This window comes from Rhea americana, unplaced genomic scaffold (genome assembly GCF_003343005.1).
Source record: "Rhea americana isolate MKP2758 unplaced genomic scaffold, rheAme1 scaffold_94, whole genome shotgun sequence".
NCBI classification, from domain to species: Eukaryota; Metazoa; Chordata; class Aves; order Rheiformes; family Rheidae; genus Rhea; species Rhea americana.
This window is the reverse complement of record NW_028187133.1, coordinates 3080601-3098380: the sequence shown is the minus strand read 5'-3', so window position 1 is coordinate 3098380 and position 17780 is coordinate 3080601. Positions and strand designations below refer to the sequence as shown.

General features: G+C 37.9%; 1 protein-coding gene across 3 annotated transcripts in view; it reads left to right on the top strand.

Annotated features, from left to right (window-relative positions):
• Positions 1–17780, top strand: part of MLIP (muscular LMNA interacting protein) — a 117492-nt gene that overhangs the window by 22536 nt on the left and 77176 nt on the right. For 2 of the 3 annotated variants that reach the window (XM_085324862.1, XM_085324860.1), the window contains exon 2: positions 16882–16965. In XM_085324862.1, coding sequence (XP_085180988.1) covers positions 16882–16965 — 84 coding nt within the window. The remainder of the gene's footprint in view (positions 1–16881; positions 16966–17780) is intronic. The other variant, XM_085324861.1, reaches the window with a different exon arrangement.

Below are 17780 nucleotides of genomic sequence, written 5' to 3'. Positions count from 1 at the left end.
CAGCAAATGCCATTTTATTTCTAGTAGGGCCTTCTAGTATTCTTGTGCTACACTTTCTTCAAAACAAAAAACAGAACTTCATGCCCATTTCTTGGTCATTCTATTTTTTTTTTAGCATTCCTTCCTTCAGAAATTTCAGGTGCCAGCATGAGATTTCAGATATAGAAATTATATGTATTAATAAGAAAGAAATACTAGARTACCATTTTAAGTCTAAGGAAATAGACCTATGCTATGAACTTCAGATGTGGATGTCAAGTGGCATCCAGACCTACAACAGTTTTCAATTTTTATTCTACTTACTGTACTAAGAAAGTAAGGTCTTCAGGAGTAATCAAGGAGGGAGTTGGTAGGCCCAGAGTTGCAATCCTTTCTCTTATATTACTTTAGTTTGACCTTGCTCTAATTACCTAATACTCATTTTCTTAAGACTGGAATATAAAAATTCTATTTTTTTGTAACACAGCTGGGTCAGTGTCAACATTTACAGCTCATGAGGTTGTCCAGACTCCTACTATAATCAGTGGATGGAAATGGGTACTTCTAAAGCACAGTCCCTGATGTAGTTTAGATGCTGATTTTATGGTGAAATTAATTCTTTCCTTCTCTCTTCCTAACTATAGAGGGAGTCTCAGACATGCTTAAATATAGATGTAGTAAGTACTTTTATTTCTTTAACTACTCACAGTGTGTGTTGAACAGGGAAAGCCTGCATCAATTTAAGTCTGCAGAAACTTTGCCTCTTCAGACTATTGTGATGCTGTTTATTGCCTTTCAAATGACTTAATTCGTCTCTCAGAGTTATCTTTTGTTTGAAACAGAAGTATCAGCTGACATAGCAAAGTTCTTTAGCTGGAAAGTTCAAGATATCATGCCTAAGTGAAAATATAGGGAAAAAGTAGACCGAAATCTGGGCAGAGTCCCAAGAAAAAGCCAGTGATATTCCCACTCCTAAGGAAAGTGTTAAAATATTTTAACAGTCACACTATTTAATGGATAGCACAGATGTTTTAAATCTGAAGGAGGACTTTCAGCATATTAAGCATACCAGCGGAATTTATTATCTTACACGCATTTGTCTTTCTTTTATGTCTTCTGAAGTCATTCTTTCACACAAGCTGGATATATTTTTTATCACATTCTGAATATACTTTCCAATATATTTGGCAAACTAGTAAGGTTCTTTTTTTTGTTTCTCCCTTGTACAATAAAGGATAATATGATTAGGAAAGCATTCAATTTATATTGGTAATAATGCAGATTTTAATACTACAGTTTCCATATTGTAATAACCATGGCCGTTCCTAGCAGGGAATGTTGCTATTTAGGCACCACTGCTACAGCAGGATCCATCTGTGCAATTCATATATTCTTTTATCTTATCAAAGTGAATACCCCTGGAAGGTTACTCTCTTTGCTGTGCTTGYGAATGCAAGATGTTGTCCATGATTTAATCGTCACTATTCCAGGAAGACAAAAATCTGAAGGCACATGATATGCCCTGAGAGAGACAGTTCAGACAAAGTTTGTCTAGTGATAAAGGGAACTAGCTATTTTCTCCTTGAACCTGTATTCTATTTTTAGAATACAGAGTTAAGAAATACGAGGAAAAGGTCTTAATGTTAATGGGATGCATTTCATATACTTAATAAATGCTTTTTTCCTGGTAGCAATTTGTCAGAAGAAGCAATTTGTTAACAAAAGCATACTCACAGATCAGATTAGTCATTCCATCTTCCTTCAAAGAATGAGTGAAAGCTGAGATGCAGTGAAAGTTTCTGTTCATTTTTCATGAAAATGAGGAACAGAAATATGTGGAAAAATTCCACTCTCATTGCTTAAATTTTAACTCCATAGCTGGCTTCATGGATTTTGTGAAAAATTGAGGTAGTAAAATTATATGAGAACTCTACATGATTTCTGTATAWTTTCTTGCATGTAATTGCAGCACCAGAGGAACTGGCTGACTGTTCTTGATTAAGGTTTCATTTTTGTTAGAAAAGCACCATGCAGAACAGTCTAATTACTCTAGCAAAAAGCATCCTGCAACATAAAATCAGAACAGAAAGAGTAGGGTTTTTTAAATAAAAACAAAAACAGAAAACAAAAAAACCCCAAACCCTTCACAAAGGACATTGTTTACAAATAATCAAGTAAGGAAATTCCTTCATGAGAAGCTGGGAAGGGAGAGGGACTGGGTTGCATCTCTTAATTAGATCTTGTTAATGCAGGCAGCCAGGCCATGCGGCATCAGTAAGATCTCAGAGCACTCTGCAAACCTCAAACCTCCCCAACAAGCAAAATGAGATGTGTTTTATGCAAGAGTAAACTGGACTGTGACCTGCCCAAGGTTGCACTGTAGCAGAGAGGAGCGTGAACCTGGGAGATCTGACTCCCAAGCAAAGAGCTGGACCACCACATCCAGAGCAGGTGAACCCATTTAGTCATCATACTAGGATTTATCTGATTTCCTTTGTAGTTTATTCTTTTATAGGGAAATTAGGACTCTCTGGTAGTACTCTATAGACAGACTGCTTTGTACRGAGGGAATGCAATTCTTTGGAGTGAAAATCTGCATTACTTAAGGAATAATTTAATTCTGTGAAGGCAGAGCGTTGGACAGGCGCACAAAGAGAACAAAGCACATCGTTTGCACACAGGGGAGTCAAACAGGAGGGAACTGCGTATGAAGGCTCAACTTGCTTTTTGGAGAGAAAGTTTATTCTCTTCTCTCAACCAGGAGCTCGCTCCCATGTTGCTCACTGGATTGCCAGTGCCTGCAAATCAAGCTCACTCAGCTGGGCAATTGCCTGAGGATAAGTAGGATGAAGTGAAAAAGTGAAAAAAAAAAAAAAACAAAAAAAGGATGCGCATGCATGCAAATACACACCCCCCCCCCCCCTTTGTAAGAAGAGATCAACATTTTCTGAATTCACAGACCCAAAGGGAAATCTTCAAGGACATCTTCATTTTCCTCTGCCTTTCCAGTCTGAATCTTACTAACACAGAGGCTCAGCTTGTGCCACGCTGCTGAGAAGCATGTCCCAAGCCCGTGCTAATGTCAGCGCAAAGGCACCGTGCTCCTGCCACGGGCTTACGAATACCATCGCCTGGGTGAGCGACGTCCAGGGCGCCGAAGGGGTTTCCAGGACAGTCCTTCCCAAGCAGGGTTTGTGTGTTCAAATCCTTACCTTTGGTAATGAAATTCAACTCAACTCCACAGCAGTGGAAACAACAGACATGTCGAGAGAAAGAACCGTCTGAGAGAGGAGAGGGCACGCACCGCAGCAGCAGATCCACAGCCACACCAGCTCTGGCAGCTCAAGCCAAGCTCCGAGCGCGTGAGCACTCGCCTGGCAGCTGCAGACACGGCCCTCGGGGGCTGCGCTCGAGAATCACGGCTTTAGACGTACACGCAGAATGAGGGTCTCTGCCATCTTTTTGAGGGGAGATTCACAGGCACGTAAAATCTCCTGGCGCACTTTCACAGATAAGTAGGATGAAAAGGACATTAAGTGCTATTTAGTAACCTAGGTTGGCTGAACAACTTTTCTGCTGCTCAGTACCACAGACCTTCCTGCGCACAAGGCACTGAGAATAACTTGCCTGGGGTAGAGACCTGCAAGCATTTATCTCAATGTATACACTGGTTTTCCAACGGGCACTAGGTGCTGGGGGTCTCCATGACCCTCTTGGACTGCAGCAGTCAGAAGTGCTCCGTGCTTCTCATATCAGACCATGTGTTCACAGACTGAATGGCTGTGGAGGCCAAGTTGCCTTTTTTTTTTTTTTTTTTTTTTCTGTTCTGAAGATTATAAACCTTAGGATAATATATCATCAGTTTAGCAAAAAAGCCTACACAATGTTGTGGCATGCAGATTATTTTTAGTCTGCTTATTCTAAAACAAAGGTAGTGTCTTCCTGCTTATTTTCAGTTCTTTAATTAACAATGGCAAAAGATAAAAATGTAARCATTTCTTACTGACACATAGTTGTGAACTAGCTTACCATAGAGCAAGGTAAGAAATGTTTTCTTACTCAGGCACCCAAGCCAAAAAGCCTTTCATATGTAAAGTAAGTTTTACACAGAATTTAAATGCCTCAATTCAAATTCTGGAAAAGTTCATTTTTAGTTCCCCTCCAGTCCTGGAGCACTTTCAATATAGGGACATTCAGGGCTTTTTCATATTAAAATTTTCCAATCACATCAAGTTTTTTCTTCAATGATTCAGTTGTATAGTCCTGTATGTTTTGGTATTGATATGAAACCACAGCCCCATCACAACTGCAGAAAGTATGACTTATTTTGATGTGTTTGATCCGATCTTGTGGGTTTGATCTAAGCCTGCCTTATAGAAAGAGAATGCACCAGTTGGTCATTGGCCATTTCTGTCCAATACAAAGGGGAACAAGAAGTTATTGGCCCCTTTCAGAAGATCAGAGAGGGGCTCCTCCAGACTCTGGAGACCCAGTCACTGAGTAAATTGTATAAACAATCCTTGAGATGCATCCTGAAACCCAGATCTCACCCCTTACTGAGAATGTGTCCTAACTATCAGGGGATGGTGAAATGCTGAATATTTCATAAATGCTGAATTATTTTCTGCACTATCAAGTGGCTCCTCTACAAGCAGGAACAAGTTCTACCTCTCCCCAGAACAGCCTCTTGCATGGTCATTGGGGAGTTTAAGTTTCTTGKGAAGAAACAGCTCAGAAAGCCTGTTTTAAAAGAAAATCAACTACCTTTGTCACAACATCTGTCTTAATGTTTAGCACTACAACCTTCTTTACATCACCAGCCTTGTCCCTGGTGTAATAGAAAGAATACTGGAGCATTACAAATACTTGTGGAATCAAATGAGTTATAGGTAGTTTACAAAGAATGTTCCTGGTATGTTAAATAAGATTTAGTAAGGTACTTAGAAAGCGGGTATAAGCTAAAGGAAAACATTTTAAGAAATAAATGATAGCCTTCATGAAGATTCATGAAGATCTGACCTAAAAAATACCAATTTGATTCTTACCTACTTTCCTATGTTACTGAGAACCTGCACTCTACTGTCTGGGACTAAATTACTTTAGCACAGCACTTGTGCTACTCTCCTGAGAAATTATTTCAAATAGTGATAGATGTCATTGGTGGGAAATGTTCCCTGATATACCCAGCTGACATATTTTTCTGCTCAGTTGTGCTTTGTTGCTTCTGTGGCGTGGACCAGTGAAACCACATCGAGGCAAACAGACTGGTGCTGGTTCATGTCAGCCAGAGAAGCAGCCACAGTTTCTCTATCCTGCCTTGGATGAGTTTTCCCTGTTTTGTGAATCTCTCCTCAAATACTTTAGATGTTTATGCCTTCCTGCAGCCTTAGCAATCATTCAGTCCGACTGCACGCTTTCAGTTCTCATAAGCTTTGTCCCATCAACATTTTAATGCTTTCTTCTAATAAAAGTACTGTCAGATTTATTTTTTTTGCTTACTACTGATAATATATCAGGAGAGCTTCAAGGAAGGAAKAAGAGGCTAGCAGTATTTTACAGGATCCTGAATTTCTGTGTGGATGTTGTAGTATTGTACAGGAGTGATGCGCTATGGTATATGATGATTCATATGGGACTATAAACCATCACATAGCATAGAAAGATAAAAAAAACTAACGCTGGCCAGGTGATCACTAGTTTAACATTGATCTGCATCAGATATTCTCAGTGATTTGTGCCAATGACCAGTGTTTTTCTCTTAGGGACTTACATATCCCAAAAGGGTTAATACTGTGGTGATTTTTTTGGTTAGAAAGTTTTTCGCTATTTTCTTTCTGCATCATATATTTGATATATAGATTAGGAATTGCCTATAAATTATCATGCCTGAATCAATGAATACAATATCATTAGCATTTCCCTTTCTCAGTATCAAGTGTCATTTATCAGTTTTGCTTTAAATTAAAGTCTTGTGTTGTTCTGGTACTTATTTCATGGACCAAGTATATTTTCTGGAAATGCTTTTACAGAATTAGGGTTCAACAAAGTGKGGTAAATACGAACATACATATATATTCGTATATTTATAAACATTAAATTCATTCTGTTTGGAGATAATGGATAGATAGATCCCTGGGACTATTGCCTTTATAGCACTGGCGTCTTATATCATRGGAATGAGCTTGTCTGGCTGTCATCACAAAAACATCTCTTCCATAATAGGCAGRGAAATGTAATTGGTTTTGTAGTATTGCAAACATTAAGCTCAAGGCCTTTCAGTGTATTTTATTACAATTGCAGCTGACCGACACAGATTAACCTTATGCTAATCACTGTAAATGTAAAACCCAGTCTCAGATGGCACTTAGTATAAAGATTAGTGATGTAATTAATTCATACAAGCTTAATAAGTGATTTTTGTAGAGGTTGATTGAGCAGCTATATTAGAGTCTGACAAATTAATACATTACTTCTGACCRTCTGTGATACCTATAGTGCACTTTCAGCTGCCACAAGGCATGGTGCTCCTGATTTTGGACAGCCTGGAGGAAATACCTTGCAAACTGACTACATTTAAACTCTTTAAAGCATCAACTTCTTGAGGTAACAATATTGTTAACATTTATCATTTATCAATGATACATCAAATCCTTTAGCAGTTGTCTGTAAGCTTTGCTTATGCAACTTATACAAGGAAAAGAATATTCATGAAAAAAAAAAAAATGTTGGCCAGCAATCTCTTGTAAAGTATAGGCTGTAATGTATCTCTGTATATAGCACAATCAGTGCCAAATATTGCATAATTATAATGGCTAGGTTTCTTTACAATGTAGTCTTCTGTTTCATGATTTGGGAGGATCTTACTCCTGATTTAACTAGCTTTCTRTTAGAAGATCCCACTGTAATAATTTCATAGTTAAAGAAAGCTTAAAATGTAAGTATGGAGAAATCACGCCAGTGAACACAGCTCAAGTCCACCCTATTTTTTTTTCCGTCATTAGAGAAGGCAAGAACAACAGATCTCTATGAKACTTTGCATAAGCATTTCATTAAAGTACTTTGGACAAAATTTGAGGCCACGTGCTTTCTTCACTGAAATCGTTAGGAAAAATCTCAGAGGCACCACTGGTCCTTGCCTGCCTTTCCATCCCACCTCTCTACCACCTCAGAACTCATTCATTGATGTTAGTACATCCATACCCTTCACTCTGAGACAAGAACATGGTGTTCAGTGACCACGAAGCAGGTGTCCGTCGCCACCACTGTAGTCAATAGTCTCTGGAGCTACTTTAAGTAGATGCAAAGTAGCCAGAGTACTTCCAAGTTGTTAGGCAGGGATTTTGAATTAAAATAATTCAGGGACCTTTCTTTCCTGAAGGTGAATCTTCGGTTTAGAAAAGCTATATTGGTTCTTTAAATGATACTTCTATTTTTATAAAAAATGTTACAAGGAAATTATTATAGATGTCACAGCTGGAAACCAGAGTTAAGCTAGAATGATGGCACGAAAGACAATGTCTCCTTTATTCATAAAAAATGAAACGTGTCTCCTGCATGCTTCTGCTGGGATTCTTTAACTTTTACAGAAACTTTGTAGGAAACAAATCTGTAAAATGATTTCAAGGTTCTTGTGTACGTAATCAAATATTGCTATTACACTGTCATTTTGAATGTTATCACAGTTATAGGTACTATATGTGTCACCATGAAGGTGAAGCCTTTTCCTAATATAAAAATGGTTTGAATGTCTAACTAGAGTCATTGCTAGTCTTTTATAAAATCTAAATTTGGCCAAATTTTAGTTTGTTTGTAGTCCTTGAAGGTTTTTTTTTCTTTTAATTTATTCATCACCTTCTTAAGTTAGATAATCTTGGTATCCTATTTTTCTGAAGAAAAGCATATTGATAAGTRTTTTCTAGAAAGACTTGACATGAGTTAGGTTGACGTTGGCAGAGAAAGGTGGATGGCATATGTACTATATTATCRCTATACATTTTAGTTGTTGATAGTGATAGAAGCAAACTGACATTAATGCATCCTGATAAATGATACTGCTATTACTACCGTCACTTTTATCACCAACTACTCAAAACATTGACCCAGAACTCTTGATTTGATGTTGCAATAAATTTTGGATATATTAACGTACATACCACATTGATTTCTTCTTGACATATTCYTTGACAGTAATACAATTATTGTATATTGCTACAGTTCACTTATTGGCATTGCCCTCAACATCTTCTTCAGAAAGCAAGAATCTGTTATATATGTATATATGTATTCATTTATTTTTAAATGATAAATGTGGCATTTATTCATTTTGGTATGAAATTCCCCATGGTTAACATTTTCTTATGAGACTATCATATAACTAATTGCCAAAAATTCAAGGTGTTACAAACAAATCCAACAGTCAAGGCTTCCTATTCCTCAAAAGAACTGAAAAACAATTTCAGATGTTTCCATCCAAATTAGGTTTAAATATCTGGAAAATTATAAACTTTCTAATGACAATGGGACTGTGGTATTATTTGTAAAATATAATGACTAATGTGTCTTTAAAATGTGTTAGTCCTTCAATAGCTGCTTAAAATTAATTAGGAGATGCTAACTTGTAAAGTTGAATATTCCATATTAAAACAGCAGGCTGATTTAACAGGAACATTCTGGAAAAAACGCACTGCAAACTGCACGACCCTAAAGGCACCAAAATACAGGAATTTTAGGAGACTGTAACTGACATGGACTCTGAATGGATAATGAGAATCTGAGCTGTAATGGTATAATTACACAAGTCCATGATTACTTGCTATTCCAGGTCTCACAGGAATTCATTTGGCCATACATTTTAAACTTATTTCCACCATGAGGCTATTATGGAAGAATAAAATAAGTGTGGGTTTTTCTCAAGAGCAAATAAGATCTAGAAACACAAGCAATTTGAGCAGAAAAGATCTATGAACACTGGAAGGTGTCCATGGGCACATGTACTCCCAAGTCATTCAAGGTAGAACCACCAAGGGCCTTAGTTCGGTGCTGCATTGCCTTTGCAGCGTGATCTTTTGGGAGCTTTGGGGTCTGTTGCAATCCCCAGGCAACGCTGTGCGTATTCTCCCTTTATAGCACATGGGGCCACAGGGGCAGTGCCTCTTTAAAAGGATGGGTGCAAGCACCTCTGTCCACGCTCCACAGCCTCTGGATGTGAGCCACTTCGATCTGGAAGGTGAACAGCTTTGTTTGCACAGTGCTCTGCTGTATTTATTAAATTAAGTGATTAAGTGAGCATTATTAGCATTAGCTTGAGTTTCACCTGGCTACTGACCCCAAGCTACCTCATGTCTCCTGAGCTCGACCTAGAYAGGACTCACTCACATCTTTCTGCAGGAGTCACTGAGGAAGGTTACCCTGACGGAGCAGTAACAGGGAGCTGCCTCAAGGAACCCTCAGGAGATGCCAGCTATGGAAAAGAGCCTAGATCCTGGCCTTTAAAGCTGCTAAGAGTCTCCTTCTGGAGGGCCATAGGGAAGCAGTTTGTCCTCTTCAGTGTTCTCAGCTATGATTCCTTCCAAATGTAGGCCTCTAAAATAGATATCAGTTTCCTAAGAGAAGAGAAACTGCCATATGGGATCAACCAGAGTGCCATTTTGTCCAGTGTTCTCTCTTAGACTGTGACTAATAGCTCATGTCTGGAGAAAAGTATGCAAACAGGACAAGCATATGGGGACTTGAAGTCCAATCTCTCAGTTTTCAGAATTACGATACCTTATTATTAGACACAGAGCCTGAGAGTGAGTTTTTCCTAATGGAAGTCTTTCATGTTTCTAAATRATAGCGTATCCACTGGGCCAGAGAGGAGTGTGAGAGGCAAAGCTTGCTATCTGTTGTCTAGGACACAAACTCAGGATTTGAGATACTCAGTTTCTAATTCCTGCTCCAGTCATTAACCAACCAGTAAAAATCTACTTTTAGAATCAACTTGACAGAATTACCTGCAATGTTCCCCTTGAGGTACCACATAAACTGATGCTTAGGGAGTTCACCAGGCAAACACAAAAGCCCATGATCTAAACCAGAAGAATGATGGGGTTGGATGCAACTGTGACAGAGGTTGCTCAAAGGCACATCGTGTCCCCCGGGACAGGGCAAAGAGCCTGGGATGTGCGAGGCTGAGTACACAACTGCCCCAGGCTCCAGCTCCCACCTCTTCGTAAGGATCTCTCAGTGCAGTTTTGAAAACAAGATTTTAATCTCCCAGGTCCCACTCATCACTGTGTGGACCATTTTGCTTAAAGATGGAGAGATCGCCTTTGGTCACTTCTTGTCTAATAAAGAATTATTACTCTAGATTATCTAGAGGGGCAATTTAGTGACAGTTTCCTGTCTTCCGTGTGAGGACCTAACCTTTAGCTGATGGATATAAAAACATGTGCGTGCACCACTCCCAACAGTTTGCCCTCCGTTGAGTGTTTCGAAATTTTTTTTACATTTGATAGCAGGAACTAACAGCAAACTAATATTTGGTGACTTTTTTGTACATCCTCTTTTGCTGCTCTGTAAGCAAATTGTATTATTTGCTTTTACCTGAAATGCTTGGCCTATCTTTGGATATTCCTTGTAAATGTTTTTGTGTCTTTACTGTCTTTCAGACTTAATTTTTCTATAATCATATCTTGCTATTTTCTAGGGAAAAATTTAGTATCTGTGCCCTGAAATAGCACTGTTTAGTCTCTCACAAAGACTCTGTGTGAAGAGTAGGTTTGTAGACATTGCACTGATGCTGCAGAGAGATGAATTTAATCTGAACAGAAAAAAAAAATAAAGTTTTATCAGAGGGGTTGCTTATTTGGATAAGAAGCGACTATGAAGAATGCAGTATACAGATATTCTTTTACAGAGAATATATTTTGTAATTTACACTCCATGTATCTGAAAGTGGTGAGAAACAGCAAGAAACCTGAATATATTAAAATTAATACAGGGGTGGTGTTGCTAAGAAATCTTGCAAGAAAGTCCTTCATGATATTTCAGACTCGTTTTGACAGTTATAAGAGGTCACAAGATCGAAGGTGCTCGACAAGCATATTTTAATGAGCTTCTGTTGTTAGTGCAGATGAACTTTCAGCCTACCTAGGGCAGAGTAAAGGCAGGCTATTTAAATGCACCCATTTCCTTCCTAGGCACTTTTTTTTTGTTTTTATTTTTATTTTGCAGTTGCTGATGTCCAACATTGCATAGATGGTGGATTCAGTATCTGTACCTCAGCTGACAGATAATAACGTTTTAAAATAGACTCATTCACTCACAGTCATGTGAACATGCTTCAAGATAGCTAAGCTGAATTTGGGTGAGAAAAGTGACTTCTGATGTGTGCCACTTAGGTGATTATATGAGTTCAAACATGCCAGTCACTTAGAACTGGGTCTTTTGACATAAATTGGTATATTTATTGTAGGACTACATCCTTAACTAGTCTTCATGGAATGAAGGGTGTATTTCAAGTAGGCAGGTGTAAACATTTTTGCCTTCACAAAACTTTTATGTTTTTACATGAACTCAAAAATTCATGAAAATTGGCTCAAAATCTAAATTTTTCCTTACTAACTAACTAAAAAAAAAAAAAAAACCCTCTAGCATTTCATGTGAGCAAAGCCTATTTTATTTTAATAGGACTTCCTACAAGTGCATAGCCTGCTGACATGGCTATTTGCAAGAGCAGATCTCAAATTCTTGGCACTACCCTTCCACCCATTTAGCATTCTCTTGCCTTTCATTTTAGGTACACACAGACACAATCACACACACACACTTTCTACAGAAAGGATGCTAAAATCTTCTTAATCCTGAATGCTCTGATGAATGCTTGAGGTTCTAGTAATCCACTGGGAAAATGTAATAAATAAGAAATAGTTTATGTCCTGTGTAGTTGACAAGGAGCTCTGAAGCAGACATGAATTTCTTTTCATTGCAGAAAACCCTGTACAACCTTTTTTTTTTATGAACAGCTAAGGGCATGTATGGCCTTAACTTTCGTGTTTATTTATCACTAGTAAGAAGCAAAACAAAAGTCCCCTGATAATTACTTGAAGTCTGTCTCTGACAATACATGCTTCTCAAATGTATTGTTTTGCAGGAAGAACAAAATCATAGCAGGCTGATGACAGCTTCTCAGTTCAAACACTTCACCTGCAGCCATCTCATTCGTGAACTTTAGGTGCTCCGGTGGGTCTCAGCTGTTCTGTGGCAGAAGGTGAAGGCCAGCTAGTGCTGCAGAACGAAACGTGTCCTTTCAGGAGAGGTCTAAAGCTCCCTGATGGCTCACCAAAYGTACATCTTTCACCCAAGGTCTCATCCTAAGGATTTTTGCACTGATTGCTTCCCCAGCCTCAGAGGTCGTATCACTGTTATAATGTTCAGTGGCTGGGTTTGCTATTTCTGGCTAGGATAAGAATTTTGTCTCATGAAAATTTTCAACCTTTGGAAATCTGTTTTCTAACATTAATTGAGGATGAAATATTTTTAAACTTACACTGAAAAGCTCATCTGAGAAAGAAACATGTGCAAACAGCTAATTACCAAGTAGTTGAGGCATTCATCAGCACTGTAGGGAACTTGGAGCATGTCTCCACCTTGTCTTTCAAATAAAGGCACATTCAGAAGTAGTTATTTCTGTCCGTCTCTCCTCCTACCCGGTCCCCACTAGTCAGTCCATCCAACATTCAGGGATCCTTCCACATAAAAAGTGAGTACAAAAAAAGTCTGTTCTGTTAAGAGATTGGTGTTCAAATAAACTGACTTTTTATGTGGAAGAAAATACTTAAATGAAATATTATTGGTCCCATTCGGTACTGCAAGGCAGATGAGATTTTCAAAGTACAATGGGAATATAGAGTCAGCTGAGGCAATACTACCTATAGTGAATACAACATTTGACTTCTACTGAAATTAAAGGCAATCTTTGAAATGTTTGAAATGTTACAAGCTACTAGTGTATTCAGTAATTTCATACAAAGATCTTTTCTGGGAAGCAGAGAAAAAATAAGTGCTTGGTACAAGAGGGCTTTTGAGTTACTTCCAAAAATAACTTGTTTAATTTCCTTATTTTTCAAACTTTTTTTCTCAGTGCCAATTTCTTGCTGATTAACAAACAAGACCTAGCAAGCAGGGCACATGCAAAATCAGAGACTAAAGTTGTAAAGACTTACCGATATGAGATAACTGCTTTTTGATAACATACATTGCCCATTTACTACATTTCCCTTAAAATTTAGAGAAAGCACATTTCAGAGAAAAAGACTGATCCTGCAGGCACATGTGCCTTGCATTTGCCTGAGTGACTGAGCTCTCTCATTGCTTCTGCTGTAAATGATACCTCAGCTGGATAATGTTTGCAGATTGAGCTCCTAATCACTTTTTTCCCAGAGAAACAGCTGTAATCAGAAGGAATGTAATATCTACCACCATGAAAAAGACAGATTTTTTCAGAAATACTACACCAAAGCCCTATTCTTAAAAGCTGAGTTAATACAATTTTAAAGTAACCTGAAGCCTTATGACAAATCATATATAAATAAAATTAAATTGAACTGCCAGTACTGCACTGTTAGGATGTTCTTAATGCATGACTTACAGTTTTAGGGGTCTTTTTATTACTTATACTTTGAGCTTAGATATTGTAAACCTTTGGAAACTATTTTTCAAGGCATTGATTTTGKAGCTTTTAGATTGCATGATGCTTTTTGCATGCAGATGTGAAAACTTTATTACAAGAACTTGTGATTTTTTGATATTGTTCATAGGACATATAATATCTGAGATAAAGAATTCTAGCAAGAGTTCTTGGATGGAACATAGGAAAGAGAGTTTCATTAAATCCAAATATGTTTACCATCTGTAAATCTTCTGAGTTGTCAAAACATTGGGTGAGAAAGTAATATATGAGTTATAGGGGCTTTCCTCTTGAATTTAAATGAAAGATTTATTTTTTGGTGTCTAGTTTAATGATCCATGCTAGTGGAAATTAAAACTTTTGAATAACAAATGGATAACTTAAWCATTTTAAGTTTTTTAACATTTTTAACATTAGAATTAGAATTTCTACTATTTGAATTACAATTTTCATTTCCACCTAAAACACAGTTTTCAGGAGACGATTAAAAAATAGCAAGCTGTCTCTGCTGGCAACAAACAACACAAATATAATATCATTTTTTCAGAGCTTTTGAAGCCGACTCTTCCTTAAATTGAGGCTGTTACTTGTTATTCAATCAAATCAAACTCTTATCGTAATAAAGTGAGCAAGCTGATAGATGTTGCTTCTCTGTTTCTAGTGTGACAGAAATAATGTTTAGTYGGCATCCAAGATATATTTCTTTTCTAAAGCCCAGGCTAAGCTCAAAAATCGTATCCATTGTTACTCAGTCCTGCGGCAAAATTTGCCTTGCTGCAAGTAACTCTCAGTGAAGAACTGCCCCAAATGGTAACGATTTGGCACTTCTTCTAATGCCTGGCTGGACCTTGTCTTTTGGCAGGAGGAGGCAGAAGGTCTCCTCAATCTTCACATTTCAGAATGTTGCAACAAGCAAGCAACGTTCTCGCTAGCTCTGGCAGCCCTGCTCGTAGGAAACCGCAAGGTCGTCTGCTACCGAGGCGAAAGGAATAAACGTCTGTTTGAGAGGCTGCAGAATTTTAGAATATAAAGATTAAAATATGAATCACAGGACATGTGTCTTTGGCTTAAGCTAATACAAGTGCATAGCACAAGATAATATAACTTAAAAAACAAGCCTGAAAGAATCAAAATGCTGAGCTGCTCAACAAGATGAGAGAAAGGCTACATCCCGCGTGACATAATGTTAGCTATATGACTCAATGCACAATGTGAAGGTAACTAGTTCTCGCTGGTGATGAAGGTAGATTAAGGACCTGTACGGAATAGACTGGAACTGCTTTCAGAAYTGGCTTCAATAGCACTGGCTTTACTTTTATTATGTATTATGTGATCAGATGAAAATGATTATAAAATCTCTCAAATAGTAGTGCTGGCAATAAATGAACTAAATTGCTTCTTTAATCTAAAACTATGATTATTCTATCCATGATTCCWTTTAGAAATCATGCCTAAAAGGAATCATGCTTAGAGTGAAGATGCTACATGAAAGTTTAAATACATAAGAATCAAGCGCTGAATCCTTCTTTGTTACTACACGAAAACAACACTGTTACTACAYGGAAAATGTTTTCTTGTCCCCTGTGCGCTTATGCCAAAAAGTTAAGAAGAAAATCTGACAGGAGGTGAATAGCAACGGGTAGTTTTTGTTCATTAAAAATAAGTCATCTGTTCTTTTTATAATTCTGTGATCCTTTTCATTTGTTTATAGTATCTAAAGAGACAATGTTATTTACACATTTTCAGCTGAAAGTCTTTCAGCTGAAAGAACACCTTGAAAGATAACTTAGATTTAATTTTTTCCTCAAATTTGGAAGACYTTTCTTTAGGTGCCTGGCATTAGGCTGATAATGATATGAATGAATGTCATTCAAAGTGAGCCTGAATACACTGTATCTYCTCATTTTTGGAGGCCTGCTTCATATGCTATAAACTTTAGATGCTGTAATTTAAATGTTTGCAAACTGGAAATGGAGAGAAAAGTGRCCAAGAGAAACCTGGGCAATGAGAGATTAGCAGGAATGACATAGCAGGAGAAAGGAAGGAATTACTGGTCAGTGGACATTTAACTGACACTGAAATATGAGACCAAGAGTGTAAGGCTAGGCAGAAGAAACCCCMGACTATGAAAATAAATGGCATCATTTACATTTCTCTTTCTGCAAGACTATGACTTGGAGGGTCAAACCAGAACTTGACAAAGCTAAAGATGGCAATCATGATGGAACTGTCCTACTTCCAAAGAGCTTCTTGGTGATGGGGTTTGGGGATGCCATATGTCATTCTTAGATAAGAAAACGRGAGAGTGAAAGTTATTCTAAGCTATAAGGCTAGCACTTGCTGACTGTGTATGATATATTCAGCTAAAGTAGTCAAAAAATGTTATATGAGCATAGCGTATTCAGGAATATATGGTGAAAACTGAAGTTGCAGTTAGCTGTAGATTACCRGAATATTTTAATACAGCCAAGGCTATAGGCACTTGCTGAAGACTGTGCAGGAAGCCTGAGGCAGAGCTGAGTACACAATTCAGTTTGCAGGCTGCCCAGATTTATTGGCTAAAGAAATTATGCTTGTTCCTGGTACAAAATGTACAGTCTCCCATGGAAAAGCTGCTTCTATTCTTTCTCCTACACTCTAAAATATCTGAGGAATGGTGCATGAATGTATTTAGCTGGCTGATTATTCCAGTGCTCAAAACTGAAAATATTTTTTTTTGATGAGATAAAGTCAAGTTTGCAAAATGACAATTCTTACACAAATGCTTTTGTCCAAAAAAAAAGAAAGAAAAAGAAAAAAGGTTTAATTAGAACAAGTGTAGCTATTCTTCCAAGTAGATGTGGATTCCTGTGAAAACGACCCTTGTACTGTTAAACTTGCAGTATATTTGGCATCTGGGATAACTAAAGCTAAGGTTAAATGTTTAGARACAGTTGCTTTTTGATGATTAGCAAAACAAAATCCTAAGTTTATCACCTTGTCCCCTGGGAACATATGGAAGAAGCAAACAGCTACTTATATTTACAGTTTTGTATGATTGTAGCTGAGTGTTTGAATAATTGCTCTTTGTAGCCAGCATTCTTCTGGGCCCACACAGACCTACTCAGGAAATAGCTTCATAAAAGGAGTTCTGAAAAATCATTGCTGAGGAGGGAAAAACAGAGCCTCTTCTTCAGTTTTATCACACACATTTCTTTACTGCTGGAAAAGTTCATTTCTCGTTTTCCTCCAAGCTGTGCTCTACACATTGCAGACAGCAGACGGGGCCAGGTGACATCCGTATTATCAGCCCGGTGAGTTTTCCTGGCAGAGAGCAGGTAAGGACCCTTGTGGAGAGGTGCCTGCTGATCCCTTGTGAAATCCTCGGACAGCTAACCGAAAGGGTGGTGCGGGTTCTCCCAGCCTATTGCTGGTTATGCGGGGGGAGATAACCCATTCCTTAACAGAACAAAATACCAACTGCCTCCACCTACGGTCAGTTAAAGAACTGAAAATTTATCCTCTGATATTTTTCCAAAATACTCTATGTATCTCCAATACCATGTTGAAGATAGCACCTCTGGATTCAGTACTCCACTCCATGAAATGGAGTCCTGGGGCTGGGCTACTTGGTGTAAGACCTCCAGTGCTACCTGGTGGAATGGCAGAAGATAAACTGAACTCCTCAGTCTGCTCCTGTGAGAGTGGATCAAGATTAAGGTTTTAATTTACATTTTATGAAATCTCTTAAAGCATCTGATTTCTTTTTAATACCATTTTCTGGGTGATGAAAAAGCTGAAAAATCCAGACGCTGGATAGCTTTTTTGAAAATCGTATCTGAGAATTGTTACGATCAATTAGAGAGAGAACTTCTAAGAGTGAAAGCCGTACTATTATCCAGTGTAGATATATGAGTGTTAGATGCATCACCTTTGAAAATCTAAGCTGTACCGCTGTACCTTTTTCTTTATATCCCTTGGATCCCTACTCCAAAATGTAGCTCCTTAGCAAGAAAAATGCCCAGACACAAGATGTCACAGTTTGGGAAAGGAAGTACCTATTGAAAATGTCATGCTTCAATTTTAAAAGAAATGAAAAGGAAAGTTTTTTCGTAGCGGAAGAATCTGAACACAGGAGACAACTTGATAGAAT